The 13,070-nt window shown below is 46.5% G+C and overlaps 1 protein-coding gene across 2 annotated transcripts in view; it reads left to right on the top strand.

Moving 5' to 3' along the window:
• The window catches only part of LOC122552545 (protein-tyrosine kinase 2-beta-like), a 104,938-nt gene that overhangs the window by 62,916 nt on the left and 28,952 nt on the right, over positions 1-13,070 (top strand). For both annotated transcript variants that reach the window (XM_043695235.1, XM_043695236.1), the window contains exons 2-4: positions 6,018-6,247; positions 8,879-9,057; positions 12,271-12,358. In XM_043695235.1, the coding sequence (XP_043551170.1) occupies positions 6,059-6,247; positions 8,879-9,057; positions 12,271-12,358 (456 nt within the window). In that variant the 5' untranslated portion in view covers positions 6,018-6,058. The remainder of the gene's footprint in view (positions 1-6,017; positions 6,248-8,878; positions 9,058-12,270; positions 12,359-13,070) is intronic.

Here is a 13,070-nt window from a genome sequence, read left to right as displayed (position 1 = left end):
CCTGGACCCTATATACCGACCACTGCAGCGGACAGCTGAAACTGACAACCGGCAACGGCAGATTCAAACCACTACAAATGCCGGAGGAAAGATCACAGAAGCGCTTCACAGGAGGCTCCCAAGCACTGAGGATGTCACCTAGACAGGGGATGAAACGTCTGCAACACAAATTCTCAGCTCGGCGAACAGAACCACAACAACGAGCACCCGAGCTACAAATCTTCGCACAAACTCTGGTGTCCCTCAGGTTAAACTCACCATATAGGAGCAGGAGGTGGCCACTCAGTCCCTCATGGCTGACCATCAAGCTCAATACCCTAATCTTACTCCCCCACCTCCCCACACAACCCCACCCCATGTGCCACCCATCCTTCCCTTCATCTCTTTAGCCACAAGACTACCTCCTTCTACCTCCTTCTTGAAACACAACGTTTTGACCTCAAGCAATTTTGTTTTAGTGAATTTCACAGGCTCCTCACTCTCTGGGTGATGACATTTCTCATCATCTCAGTCCTAAATCGTTGACCCCTTATTCTTAAACTATGATCCCACACCATTGGGATATTCCTTCCTGCATCTTACCTGTTTAGTCCTGTTACAATTTTACAGGATTTTTAAAATAAGATTCCATCCCTCTCATTGTTCTGAAGTCCAAGGAATCAGTCAGGGAAACCCTTGCTGCATTTCCTCGAGAGCATGAACACCCTTCCTCAGATAAGGGACCAAAACTGCTCACAGTATCCCAGGTGTGACCTCTCCAAGGCTCTATATAATTGCAGCGAGACATCCCTGCTCCTGTACTCCAACTCTGTCACTGTAAAAGCAAACTTCCCATTTACCTTCTCCACCACCTGCTGCTCCTGCAACACTTCCTTTCAGTGACTGATGTACAAGGACACCCAGGTCTCATTGCACCTCTCCGTTTCCCAATCTATCACCATTCAGATGATAATCTGCTTTCCTGTTTTTGTACCAAAGTGTATAACCTCACATTTATCCACATTATCCTGTCTCTGCCAAGCATATGCTGAAAATGTGTTGCTGGAAATGCGCAGCAGGTCAGGCAGCATCTAAGGAACAGGAGAATTGACGTTTCGGGCATAAGCCCTTCTTCAGGAATTCCTGAAGAAGGGCTTATGCCCGAAACATTGATTCTCCTGTTCCTTGGATGCTGCCTGACCTGCGCTTTTCCAGCAACACATTTTCAGCTCTGATCTCCAGCATCTGCAGTCCTCACTTCCTCCTCTGCCAAGCATATGCCCACCCATTCCGCCTGTCCATCTCTGCATCCTCCTCAGTGCTCACCTTCCCACCCAGCTTTGTGTCATCTGCAAAATTGAAGATATTACATTCAGTTCCCTCATCTCAATCAGTAATGGATATTGTGAATAGCTTGGGTGCTAGCAGTGATCCTTACAGTACCTCAGTAGTCACTGTCTGTCAGTCAGAAAAAGACCTATTTATTTTTTGTTTCCTGGTTGCTAATCCGTTCTCTATCAATCTCAATACATCGCCCCCAATTCCATGTGCTTTAATTTTACGCATTAATCTCCCATATTGGACTTTCTCAAAAGCTTTCTGAAAGTCTAAATAAACCACATCCACTGGCTCCCCTGACCTACACTACTAATAACCTCCTCAAAGAATTCCTGTTGATTTGTGCCTGATTCCACCCCTGTTTTCTAAGTGCTCTGCAATAAAATCCTTGATACTCAAGATGACTCGGGCATTTTCCCACTCCCAATATCAGGCTGACTGATCTACAATTCTGTTTTCACTTTACCCTCTTTTTAAAGAGTGAAGTTACATCACCCTTCAGTCCATAGGAGCTTTTCCAGAATCTAAAGAATCTTGGAAGTTGAACACCAATGCATCCATTATTTCCAGAGCCACTTCCTTAAGTGCTCTGGGATGTAGATTATCAAACCCTGGGGATTTATCAATTTCTCCAACATTATTTTAGGATGAGTACAGATTCGGTTCAGTTCCTCCCTCTCACTAAACCCTGCATTTCTGTCCTTTCTTTGTGTAGTCACAAATGAAGTATGAATTTAATTCATTAGCCATTTCTTTGTTCCCCATTATAAATTCCCTCGTTTCTGATGGTAAGGACCCACTCTAGTTTTTAACCAATCTATTTCTTTTTTCATAGCTATAGAAACTTTTACTGTCAGTTCTTAAGTCCCCAGCAAGATAATGTGAAGGTTGGTAGATTGTGGATAATGTGGAGGGCTGTTATAGGTTGCAACAAGACATTGACAGGATGCAGAACTGGGCTGAGAAGTAGCAGATGGAGTTCAACTTGGAAAAATGTGAAGTGATTCATTTTTGGAAGGTTGAATTTGAATGCAGAATACAGGATTAGAGGCAGGATTCTTGGCAGTGTGGAAGAACAGCAGGATTTTGGGGTACACGTGCATAGATCCGTCAAATGGGCCATCAACTTGAAAGAATTGTTAAGAAGGCATATGGTGTATTGGCTTTCATTAACAGTGGGATTGAGTTTGAGCTGTGAGGTTATGCCGCAGCTCTATAGAGCCCTGGTTAGACCACAGTTGGAATAATGTGTTCCGTTCTGGTCGCCTCGTTATAGAAAAGTTGTGGAAGCTGTAGAGAGGGTGAAGAGGAGATTTACCAGGATGCTGCCTGGGTTGGAGGGCATGTCTTATGAATGAAGGTTGAGGGAGCTAGGGCTTTTCTCATTGGAGCGAAAAAGGATGCAAGGTGACTTGATAGAGGTGCACAAGATGATGAGGCATAGATAAAGTGGATAGACAGAGACTATTTCCCAAATTGGAGATGGCTACCATGAGGGGTAATAATTTTAAGGTGATTGGAGGAAGGTTTAGGGGAGATGTCAGAGTGAGATTCTTTGCACAGAGAATGGTGGCTGTGTGGAATGCACTGCCAGCAGTGGTAGTAAAGTCAGAAACATTAGGGACACTTAAACCACTCTTGGATAGGCACATGGATGACAGTAAAATGAAGGGTATGTAGGTTAGTTAGTCTTAGAGTAGGATAAAATATCAGCACAGCATCAAGGGGTGAAGGGCCTGTACTGTGTGATGCTGATCTATGTTCTATAACATATTCCTCCACTGCATTGATGACTGTATCGGCACCACCTTGTGCTCCCATGAGGAGGTTGAACAGTTCATCAACTTCACCAACACATTCCACCCTGACCTTAAGTTCACCTGGACCATTTCAGACACCTCCCTCCCCTTCCTGGACACCTTCATCTCCATAAACTGTGACCAACTCAACACTGATATTTTCTACAAACCCACCGACTCCCACAGCTACCTGGACTACACCTCCTCCCACCTTCCCTCCTGTAAAAATGCTATCCCGTATTCCCAATTCCTCTGCCTCCGCCACATCTGCTCCCAGGAGGACCAGTTCCACCACAGAACACACCAGATGGCCTCTTTCTTTCAACACCAAAATTTCCCTTCCCATGTGGTTGAAGATGCCCTCCAATGTATCTCATTCACATCCCGCATCCCCACCTTCAAACCCCACCCCTCCAACCGTAAGTTTAGTGGGCGGCACGGTGGCACAATGATTAGCACTGCTGCCTCACAGCGCCTGAGGCCCGGGTTCAATACCCGCCTCAGGCGATTGACTGTGTGGAGTTTGCACATTATCCCCGTGTCTGCGTGGGTTTCCTCCGGGTGCTCCGGTTTCCCCCTAAATTGCCCGTAGTGTTAGGTAAGGGGTAAATGTAGGGGTATGGGTGGGTTGCGCTTCGGCGGGTCGGTGTGGACTTGTTGGGCCGAAGGGCCTGTTTCCACACTGTAATGTAATCTAATCTAATCTAAAACAAGGACAGAACTCCCCTGGTCCTCACCTTCCCCACTACCAACCTCCGCGTAAACCGCATCATCCGCTGACATTTCCTACAAACAGACCCCACCACCAGAGATATATTTCCCTCCTCTCCCCTCCCCTATCTGATTTCTGTAAAGACTATTCCCTCTACAACTCCCTCGTCAGGTCCACGCCCCCCACCAACCCACCCTCCCCTTCCAACATCATCCCCTGCCACCACAAGATGTGCAAATCCTGTGCCCACACCTTCCCCCTCACCTACTTCCAAGGTTTCCAAAGGAACCTTCCACATCCATCAAAGTGTCACCTGCACTTCCACCAATATCATTTATTGCATCCGTTGCTCCTGATGCTGTCTCCTCTGCACTGGGGAAACGGGACACCTACTCGCAGGGTGCTTCAGAGAACATATCCGGGACACCCGCACCAACCAACCCCTCCGCCCCGTGGCCGAACACTTTAATTCCCCCTCCCACTCCACCCGGACTTGCAGATGTTTGGCCTCCTCCATCTCCACTCCCTCACCACCCGATGCCTGGAGGAAGAACGCCTCAACTTCCATCTTGGGACCCTCTAACCCTAGGGCATCAATGTGGACTTCACCGGTTTCCTCATTTTCCCACCCCCCACTTTATCCCAGATCCAACCTGCCAGCTTAGCACCACCCTCATGACCGATCTACTGTCCATCTCTCTTCCCATCTATCCGCTCCACCCTCCTCTCTGACCTTACCATCTCCATCCACCCATTGCACTCTCAGCTACCTTCCCTCCAGCCCAACCATCCACCCATGTATCTCTCCAACCCCTCATCCCATAAGCCTCATTCCTGATGAAGGGCTTATGTCCAAAACGTCGATTCTCCTGCTCCTCGGATACTACCTGACCCGCTGTGATTTTCCAGCACCACACTCTCGACTCTGATCTCCAGCATCTGCAGTCCTCTCTTTCTCCTATGTTCTATAACAGTCATCCTCAATTTCCCCTTCTTAATCAATCCCTTGGTCCTCCTTTGGTGACTTCTAAACTGTTGTTTTTTCTTGCCAATTTGTATGTCCTTTTTTTGCATCTAATACTGTCTCTCACTTCCTTCCTAAGCCGTGGTTTGGTCATTGTTATCTGTACACCCTTGTCCCAGACATGAATAAACAATTTGTGTTATTCACCCATTTGTCCTTTGAATGTTTGGCATAGTCTATCCACTGTGATTCCTTTCAGACACATTTCCCAAACCATCAGAGCCAGTTCATGACTTATATTATCATAGTTTCCCTTATTCAGATTCAGGACCCCAGCCTCAGAACCAACTGCCTTACTCTCCTAGATGAAGGATTCTACCATATAATGGTCACTCAAAGGGGTGTCTCACAACCATGTTATCAACTAGTCCTTTCTCTTTGCAATATACCCAATCTAACATGGTCTGTTCTCTGATTGTTTCCTCAATGTTTTGGTCCAGAAAGCAATCCCATATACACTCCAGGAATTCCTCCTCTACAGTATTGTGAATAACTTGATTCACTTAATCTATATGTAGATTAACGTCATCTGTAAATACAGATGTTCCTTTACTGGACACATCTCTGATTTCCTGTTTAATGCCATTCTGAAGTTCACCGTGACAGTTTGGTGGTCTATATACCACCCTCACTGATAGTTTTTGCCCTGTGATATTTCTCACTTCCCTCATACAGATTTGCCACTGTCTGAGCTAATATCTTGTGTTTATATCCTTTTTAACCAGTATTGTCAATTCCACTGCCTTTTCCTTTTTGTTTGTCCTTCCTAAATACGGAATACCCTTGAATGTTCACTTCCCACCCCTGGTCACCTGATCAATTCATCCACATTATTTGGAATGAGAGAGCAGCTCTATGGTCCTCTGGGGTCAGGGCCAATTTCACTTCACTTTTGGTGCTGGTCCTCGGTAGGAGAGATACTGAGAGATTTGGAGGGAATGGGAAAATGGAGCTGGTGTCAATTGGCTAGGATCTAACTGAACAACGGGACACGTCAAGGAGCTGAATGGCTTTCTCCTGTCTCTGTGTTGAAGAATGTTCCTGACAGACTCGGTCAATACAAGATACTGAAGGTTCCAGCTTGAAGAAGGTGGTTTCTGTGGTTGTACACTGAAATATTCCAAATGAGCTTTGTTATAATTGATGTCAATGCTTCCCCCCCCAGGTCAGTGATGGTGCTCTCCCAGGAAACCTGAAGGCTGGAAAATGACAGGTGACCAAAACCCTTTGGATGTGTGGAGAGATGCCACGACCCAGGCTCTGTGTATTCAGTCTGACACCTCCAAGGAGGGAGGGGTGACAAAGATCCTTAAAGTCTGCTTCTGCAGCAACACCAGCATCAACTTGGGCAAAAACTTCAAGTTAGTCAAATGCAACCACACGACAGAAATCCGGGTGAGTCATAGCAACCGATTCTCTGAGAAAGACTGACAAACACAATGCTGTAATAGAGACCATGTCACACTCAGAGACTGAGCAGGCAGCAACTCTGATCTCTGCAGTGGGATGACATTTTGGCAACAATCCCACTCTCTCCCTATCCCCCTGTGACAGCTTCAGCTTCTCAAATTGATTTTTTTCCTGAATGTGTATTGAGTAATTGCCATGACTAGCCTTCTGTAGTCGAGAATTGCACAGATTCAATACCCTCTGGATAAAGAAATCTCTCCGGGACCTTTACTTCTGGAACGTCCATAAGTGGTCCCAAATCCTCAAGAATCTGAGTGCCTCCCTCCTACACCATCGCTCCAGCCACATGCTCATTCAGTCTGTGCTCCTATTTCCGATCTTGTGAGCATACGGCACTGGGAGTCATCCTGAAATTGTTCCCTTTGAGGTCCTAGCTTTAACATATTCCCTGGCCCCCTATATTCTGCTTGCAGAGCCCCATCCTCCTTTTGACCCATGTCACTGGTACCAACGTGGACCAAAACAGCCTGCCTGTTCCCTCTCTGCCCCTTCAGTGACGTCCCTGACCCTGGCACTCAGGAGCCAACATATCAACCTGGTATCACATCTGCAGCCTCAGAACCATTTTCCCGTGCCCTTTGTGATAGGCTTTCCATTGGCCATTGCTCCCAGACTTTCTCCCTGCCCCACGTGGTAACAGATCGGGTATAAATGACAGATATTGTTCCCTCATTAATATTCGTCACCCAAGTTGGATTTCATGATGGCTGACAGCTTCATGGTTACTGTTAACCTCCTTACTGCCATGATATCCATCTGTAAAACACAGCAGGTAAGGCAGGAGAGTCAGAATGACATTCCTAATGAAGAGCTGCTTGACCGGCTGTGCTTTTCAAGCACCACACTCTCTGACTCTGATCCTCAGTATCTGCAGTCCTCACTTTCTCCAAGTTACTGATTAACAGTTTACCAGTTGACTTTGACTTATTAAATGGGCTACAGTAAAATTTGATTGAATTGTTTCTGGCCGTAATCTTGTAAAATTATCCCGACATGACTGGGACAGTGGTAGACCTGGATTTATTCTGAAACAGCAATGAACCAACACACTAAATCCAACGGAATATTTTGGTGCATTGCTGATTACAGATGGATATCGCGGCACTCTGTAAGGAAGTTAACAATCTGTCTGTGGTCTATTTTTGACACATCTACATTCCTTATATAGTTTCAAGTATAAAACTATAGGCTTTCATGAAAGGGGAGGGTGAAACTTTCAAAAGCTTCACTGACCAGTTTGTGCTCAAAGTGTGAGTTTTAAGAAGGGTGTCACTTGAAATCTTTGTGGGTGAGAAGGAGAAGCACATTGAACAAAAATGTGAGATTCTGCAGCAATGTTTCTGATGCACAATTGCAATTTAGTAGATTCGAACACAAACTTTAAGCTGGTTGTATTAGGAACTTACTGCTACAGCTGTGTCATTTGTTCAAACATTCACTTGTGGGAGGCTGTAGCTATTGGCTTGCCCCTTGTAGACACAGTCCTAACAGAGTTTGCAGTTGATAGAGCCAAGTCCAGTGTTGTGTCTGTGGAGAGACCTGGTTTCAGTTGTTTGTGACGAAGATGGACAAAATTTGTAAAATTCTTTCATTGACGCATCAGAAAGAGACAAGGATGAGGGTTGTGTGCCATTCCCAAACCTAGTACCAGGGAGGCCAACATCACCCTGGGGCCTGGCTGTTCCCCAATCAGAGAACCCCCTAATGAGGGCTGCTCTCGCCCTTTTCCTAAGCCACACATATGGGGCTGAGCCACCCATAATGTCATGGATGATGTAGATTTTGCTGCATTCCACCGAGGAGTCATCACCTTCATCGATATCCGACACAGAAAAGTCATTCCCAAGTAGGATTGCCTTGGCAGTCACTACCTGACTGGTAATCAGCAAACTCTGCCCTCACTAAAACGGCCCATCCCCACTCACCAAACCCCCCTCGCTCACCAAACCCCAGCCCCCCTTCACTCACAAAACCCCCCTTCACTCACCAAACCCTCCTCACTCACCAAACCCTCCTCACTCACCAAACCCTCCTCACTCAACAAACCCCCACTCACTCACCCAAACCCTCCTTGCTCACCAAACCCCAACTTCCACGATTCACCAAACCATCCTCACTCACTAGCTCCACCCTCACTCAACAACCCCCCTCACTCATCAATCATCAATCCCCTTACCAATACCCCCCACTCACCAACCCCCTCCTCACTCACCAAATTCCTTCACTCACCAACCCCTCCCTCATCACACTCTGAGTGTGTCTTTGTTGACGTACAGCCCATGGACCAGCCTGTGCAGCACACAGTGAAGTGGCTGGGGCAGGTATTTGTTCAGTAGCCACAGGGAATAGGAACGGTGGAGCAGGAGGTGACGGTAAGGACATGTTCGATGTTTTGCTGTCAACATGTGGAATAGGGTAGGCCATTGTGAGGTGATGGAAACTGGTTTCTCTGATACTGCATGGATTACTGTTTATTCTCAGACAGACCAGCCATATCTTGCTTTATTATCAGTCAGTATTGTGTGTGATGGTTCTAATTGTCCTCTTTGCACACAGGAGATTATTAATACAATACTGGACAGTGGGAGAGTGGGACCCAGTATCATTTTTAAGAGCTGCTATGGACTCAGACTGAAGCATCTGAAGTCAGATGAAATATATTGGCTACACCCTGACCTTACTGTCCATGAGGTTCTGACGAAATATGAGAGTCTACACCATGAAGCTGAATGGAGGTATTAACATTTATTACAGTCTGGTCTTTTGGTGCAGCGCAGAGAAAAACACTGAGTATATTTAACTTACTCCATATCTGGTGAACTGTGACTGAACTAACTGCTCCGGGAATGTCATGAATGTTTCCACAGCCTTGCCCTGTGAACAAGGTGAAAGGATTTCTCTCCTAACCCCCCCCCCCCCGCTCAGCTTTGGTCATGTTCATTAATAAAACCATCTCCCTTGACCCCTGGAGCATATTCCAGTCTGGCCTGCACTCCTGATATCTGATATTCTAAATATAAAACTCCTTACACCCTGAACCCATCGATTAGATTCCAGTCTGTAACTCATTCCTGAGAAGTCTGTTATTCCATATATAAACCACCCCGAAAACCTTAATTAGATTTCGGTAACTCACTCCCTGGTATCTGTTATTCTATATATAGACCAACACCACCACCTCCTGCTCTGATGTGGATGCTGGTAGGATGGTAGCTGAGGACAAGGGCACCCTATCGCTGTTGTGGGGGGAGAGAGGGGTGGTGAGGGCCAAAATGCAGGAGATGGGTCAGACCAGCTGAGGGGCCTTGTCAACTACGGTGCTGGGGAATCCTTGGTTGAGGGAGAAGGTGGACATTTCGGATGCCCCCTTGTCAAAATTGGCCTCGTCGGAACAAGTACGGAGGAACTGGGAGAATGGAATCGAGGCTTTATAGGAAGGAGGGGGCGAGGATATATAGTCTAGGTAGCTGTGGGAGTTGGTGGGTTCTGTTTAGGCGATGTTGGTGGCCAATCTATCCCCAGAAATGGAAACCAAGATATTAAGGAAGGGAAGGGACGAATCAGAGATGGACCAGATGAAAGTGAGAGCCAGGTGAAAATTGAAATCAAAATCAATAAACTTTTCCCAGTCCGGTCGAGAGAGACAGAAGCAGTACTGATGATATCATTGATATATCGGGGAAAGGGTTGTGGATGGGCGCCGAAATAGAACTGGAACAAGGAATGTTCCACATACCCCACGAAGAGACAAGACTAACTGGGGCCAATGTGGCTCCCCAAGGCCTCCCATCTGACCTGACAAATAGGCCAATAAAGGGAAAAGGCCAGAGGGAGGGCTCTAGGTGGAGGGAGAGTGTTGGAGGTAGGTGTGAGGGGGTCTGTGGGACAGAAAGAGGACTCTGATCCAAAGAAATGAGCAGGGAGGTGAAGCTAACGGAAGTAGAGTTCAATGTCATGCCATGCCCAAAATTCATTAAAGATGGAGATGCAGAGGGATAAAGCCGAGACCTTTGCTGAATACAGAACGGTCATCATCACAGAGTAGACCGTCAGAAGGGAATACCTGATAGGAGATGGGGTTAGGGCAGGGGATGGAGGCAGAGGGAATAGATGGGGAGGGAGGTTCCAGAGGACCCTGGGTATCTCTGAGTTTGTTGCATCTTGTGCTCCTTAATGTCCGAAAGGAAAACAGCCAGAGGATGAAGTAGAAGTGGAGAGCAGTGCAGCCCTGAGCCAGCGTGAGGCGATACTGATGGAGAGAGAGGTTGAGAGTGCATGTGGTGATGCATGGCAAGGGATTCCTATCTCCTGAACTGATGATTCCGCTTAAAGGGCTTTAAATGAATAGTTGGGGGGTGGTGGGGAAATGGGTTCAGTTGGATGGAATATTATGGACAAAGTTAAAGGGGAGGAGGACTCAGCAGAGATCATTAATGGTTACAGAGCAAGTCATAGGAAAAACTGTGGAAAGGGTCAGGAATCTTAACTACAGGCACAGCAGGTAAGAGGATAACTCTGAGAAGGGGGAGCAGTCAATGCAGGACTGAGGGTGTGGTACCCACAGCACGCAAAGCAAGATAAGTGAACTTGTGGCACTGACTGAAATTGGCAGATACAATGTGGGTATCACAGAGACATGGCTGCAAGGGGATCAGGTCTGGGAACTAAATATCCAAAGATACACATCCAATCGAAAGGACAGGCAGAGGGAGTGGGATTGCCTCTTTAGTAAGAAATGAAATGAAACCAATAACAAGGAGTGATGAAGGGAGGTCTCTGAGCAGTAGCAGATAGGAAAGGCTCCACTACAGTACTCATGGGGAGCTCCAATATGCAGGTGGACTGGGAAAGTCAATTTGGAAGCTGATCTTAAGAAAAGGAAGTCATGGAATGTCTACGAGATGGTTTTTGGAGCAGCTTGTGGTAGATGTAACAATATTGTAACATCATTGTAACAGTAAGTTCCTGAACTCCATTCCAGAGCCTGAGGAGAATGAGGAATTTGCTACCACCTGGAGTGATAGAGATGAATGGGTCTGTACTTGTTGGAGTTGAGAAGGATGAAGGAGAATCTTATTGAAACTTAGAGAATACTGAGAGGCCTGTATACAGTGGATGTGGAAAAAATGTTTCCATCAGAAGGAGAGACTAGGACCCGAGGGCACAGTCTCGGAGTGAAGAAATGACCCTTTGGAACAGAGATGAGGAGAACTTTCTTCATCTAGAGGGTGGAGAATCTGAGGAACTCATTGCCGCAGAGGGCTGTGGAGACCACGTCATTGAGCGTATTTAAGACAGAGAGAGATAGGGGATCAAGGGTTACAGGGAGAAGGTGGGAAAGTAGGGGGTTAAAAAACACATCAGCCATGATCAAATAGCAGAGTGGACCCGATAGGCCAAATGGTAAACCATGGAACATCCAGGATGTTTTTTTCTTTCAGAGCGTAGTGAATCTGTGAAATTCTTTCCTACAGAAGGCTAGGTTGTTAAGTATATTCAGGGCTGCGATAGATTTTTAATCAACAAGGGGACCAAGGGATATGTGCAAAACAAAAACAGAAAATACTGTAAAATCTGGCAGCATCTGTGGACGGAAATTAGAGCTAGAGTCTCGGGTGTAGTGATCCTTCCTCAGAACTCTCGGTCTGGGCCTGAAACATTAACTCTGATTTCTCTCCACAGACACTGCCAGATCTGCTGAGCTTTTGCAGCAATTTGTGTTTTTGTTTCAGGTTGACAGCGTCTGCAGTACTCTTGGTTTTGATACTTGGAAAAGGCAGGGAAGTGGAGTTGAGGGTTTTCATATCAAACATGATCTTATTGAGTGGCGGAGCAGACTCGATGGGCTGAAGGGCCTCCTTGTGTCCTTTGTCTTCTGGTCAAGCGCTTGACAATAAGTCTGTTCTAAATTGAATTTAAAGGAAAACGCCTTTTGGAATTTCTTGCAGGTATGATCTGAGGATTCGTTTCCTTCCTAAAGATGTAATGGAGAGTTTTAAACAAGACCGAACGACTCTGTTGTGTTACTATCAACAGGTAAGTGAGTGTCCCTCTGTGTGCCTCTCACCTGCATCACAGATAAATGGGCACATCATACTGCAACCTAAATATTCCGGAGGAAATGAAAAGGACTAGGCAGGAAGGAAGGAATGGTGGGTTGGATTGTTGGTACGGGATAGAAAAAGTACAATCACAAGAAATTATCTTGGATTGAAACATGGGTAAAGGCAGAAAATAAAATGGGAAGGAAGACACTGGTGGGAATAATCTGTAGGCCCCAAACAGGATTGGTGGAGTGGAGTCTAGAAGGATAACAGAAGTAGATACCTGGGAACATGACCCCCTCCAAGCCACTCAGCATCCGAACTAGGAAATATATTGCTGTTCCTTCAGTGACACTGGGTACAAATCTGCAACTAATGGCGTTATCTGTCGGTCTACAGCACATAGACTGCAGCAGTTCAACAAGGCAGCTACCCCCCCCACCTTCACAAGGGACAGGCAACAATGCCCACATCCTACAAATGAATAAATTAAACAAAACTGAGGATAAATCAAGAGATGACCCCATTCCCCCCCATCACCAAACCATCATCTCCCAGAGCATACAGAACCTCATCACCTCAGGAGATCTCCCACCCACAGCTTCCAACCTCATAGTCCAGGAACCCCGCACTGCCCGGTTCTACCTCCTTCCCAAGATCCACAAGCCTGACCACCCTGGCCGACCCATTGTCTCAGCATGCTC

This window comes from Chiloscyllium plagiosum, chromosome 9, assembly GCF_004010195.1.
Source record: "Chiloscyllium plagiosum isolate BGI_BamShark_2017 chromosome 9, ASM401019v2, whole genome shotgun sequence".
NCBI lineage: Eukaryota > Metazoa > Chordata > Chondrichthyes > Orectolobiformes > Hemiscylliidae > Chiloscyllium > Chiloscyllium plagiosum.
The sequence above is the reverse complement of the archived record's forward strand: the minus strand, read 5'-3'. Positions and strand labels throughout refer to the sequence as shown.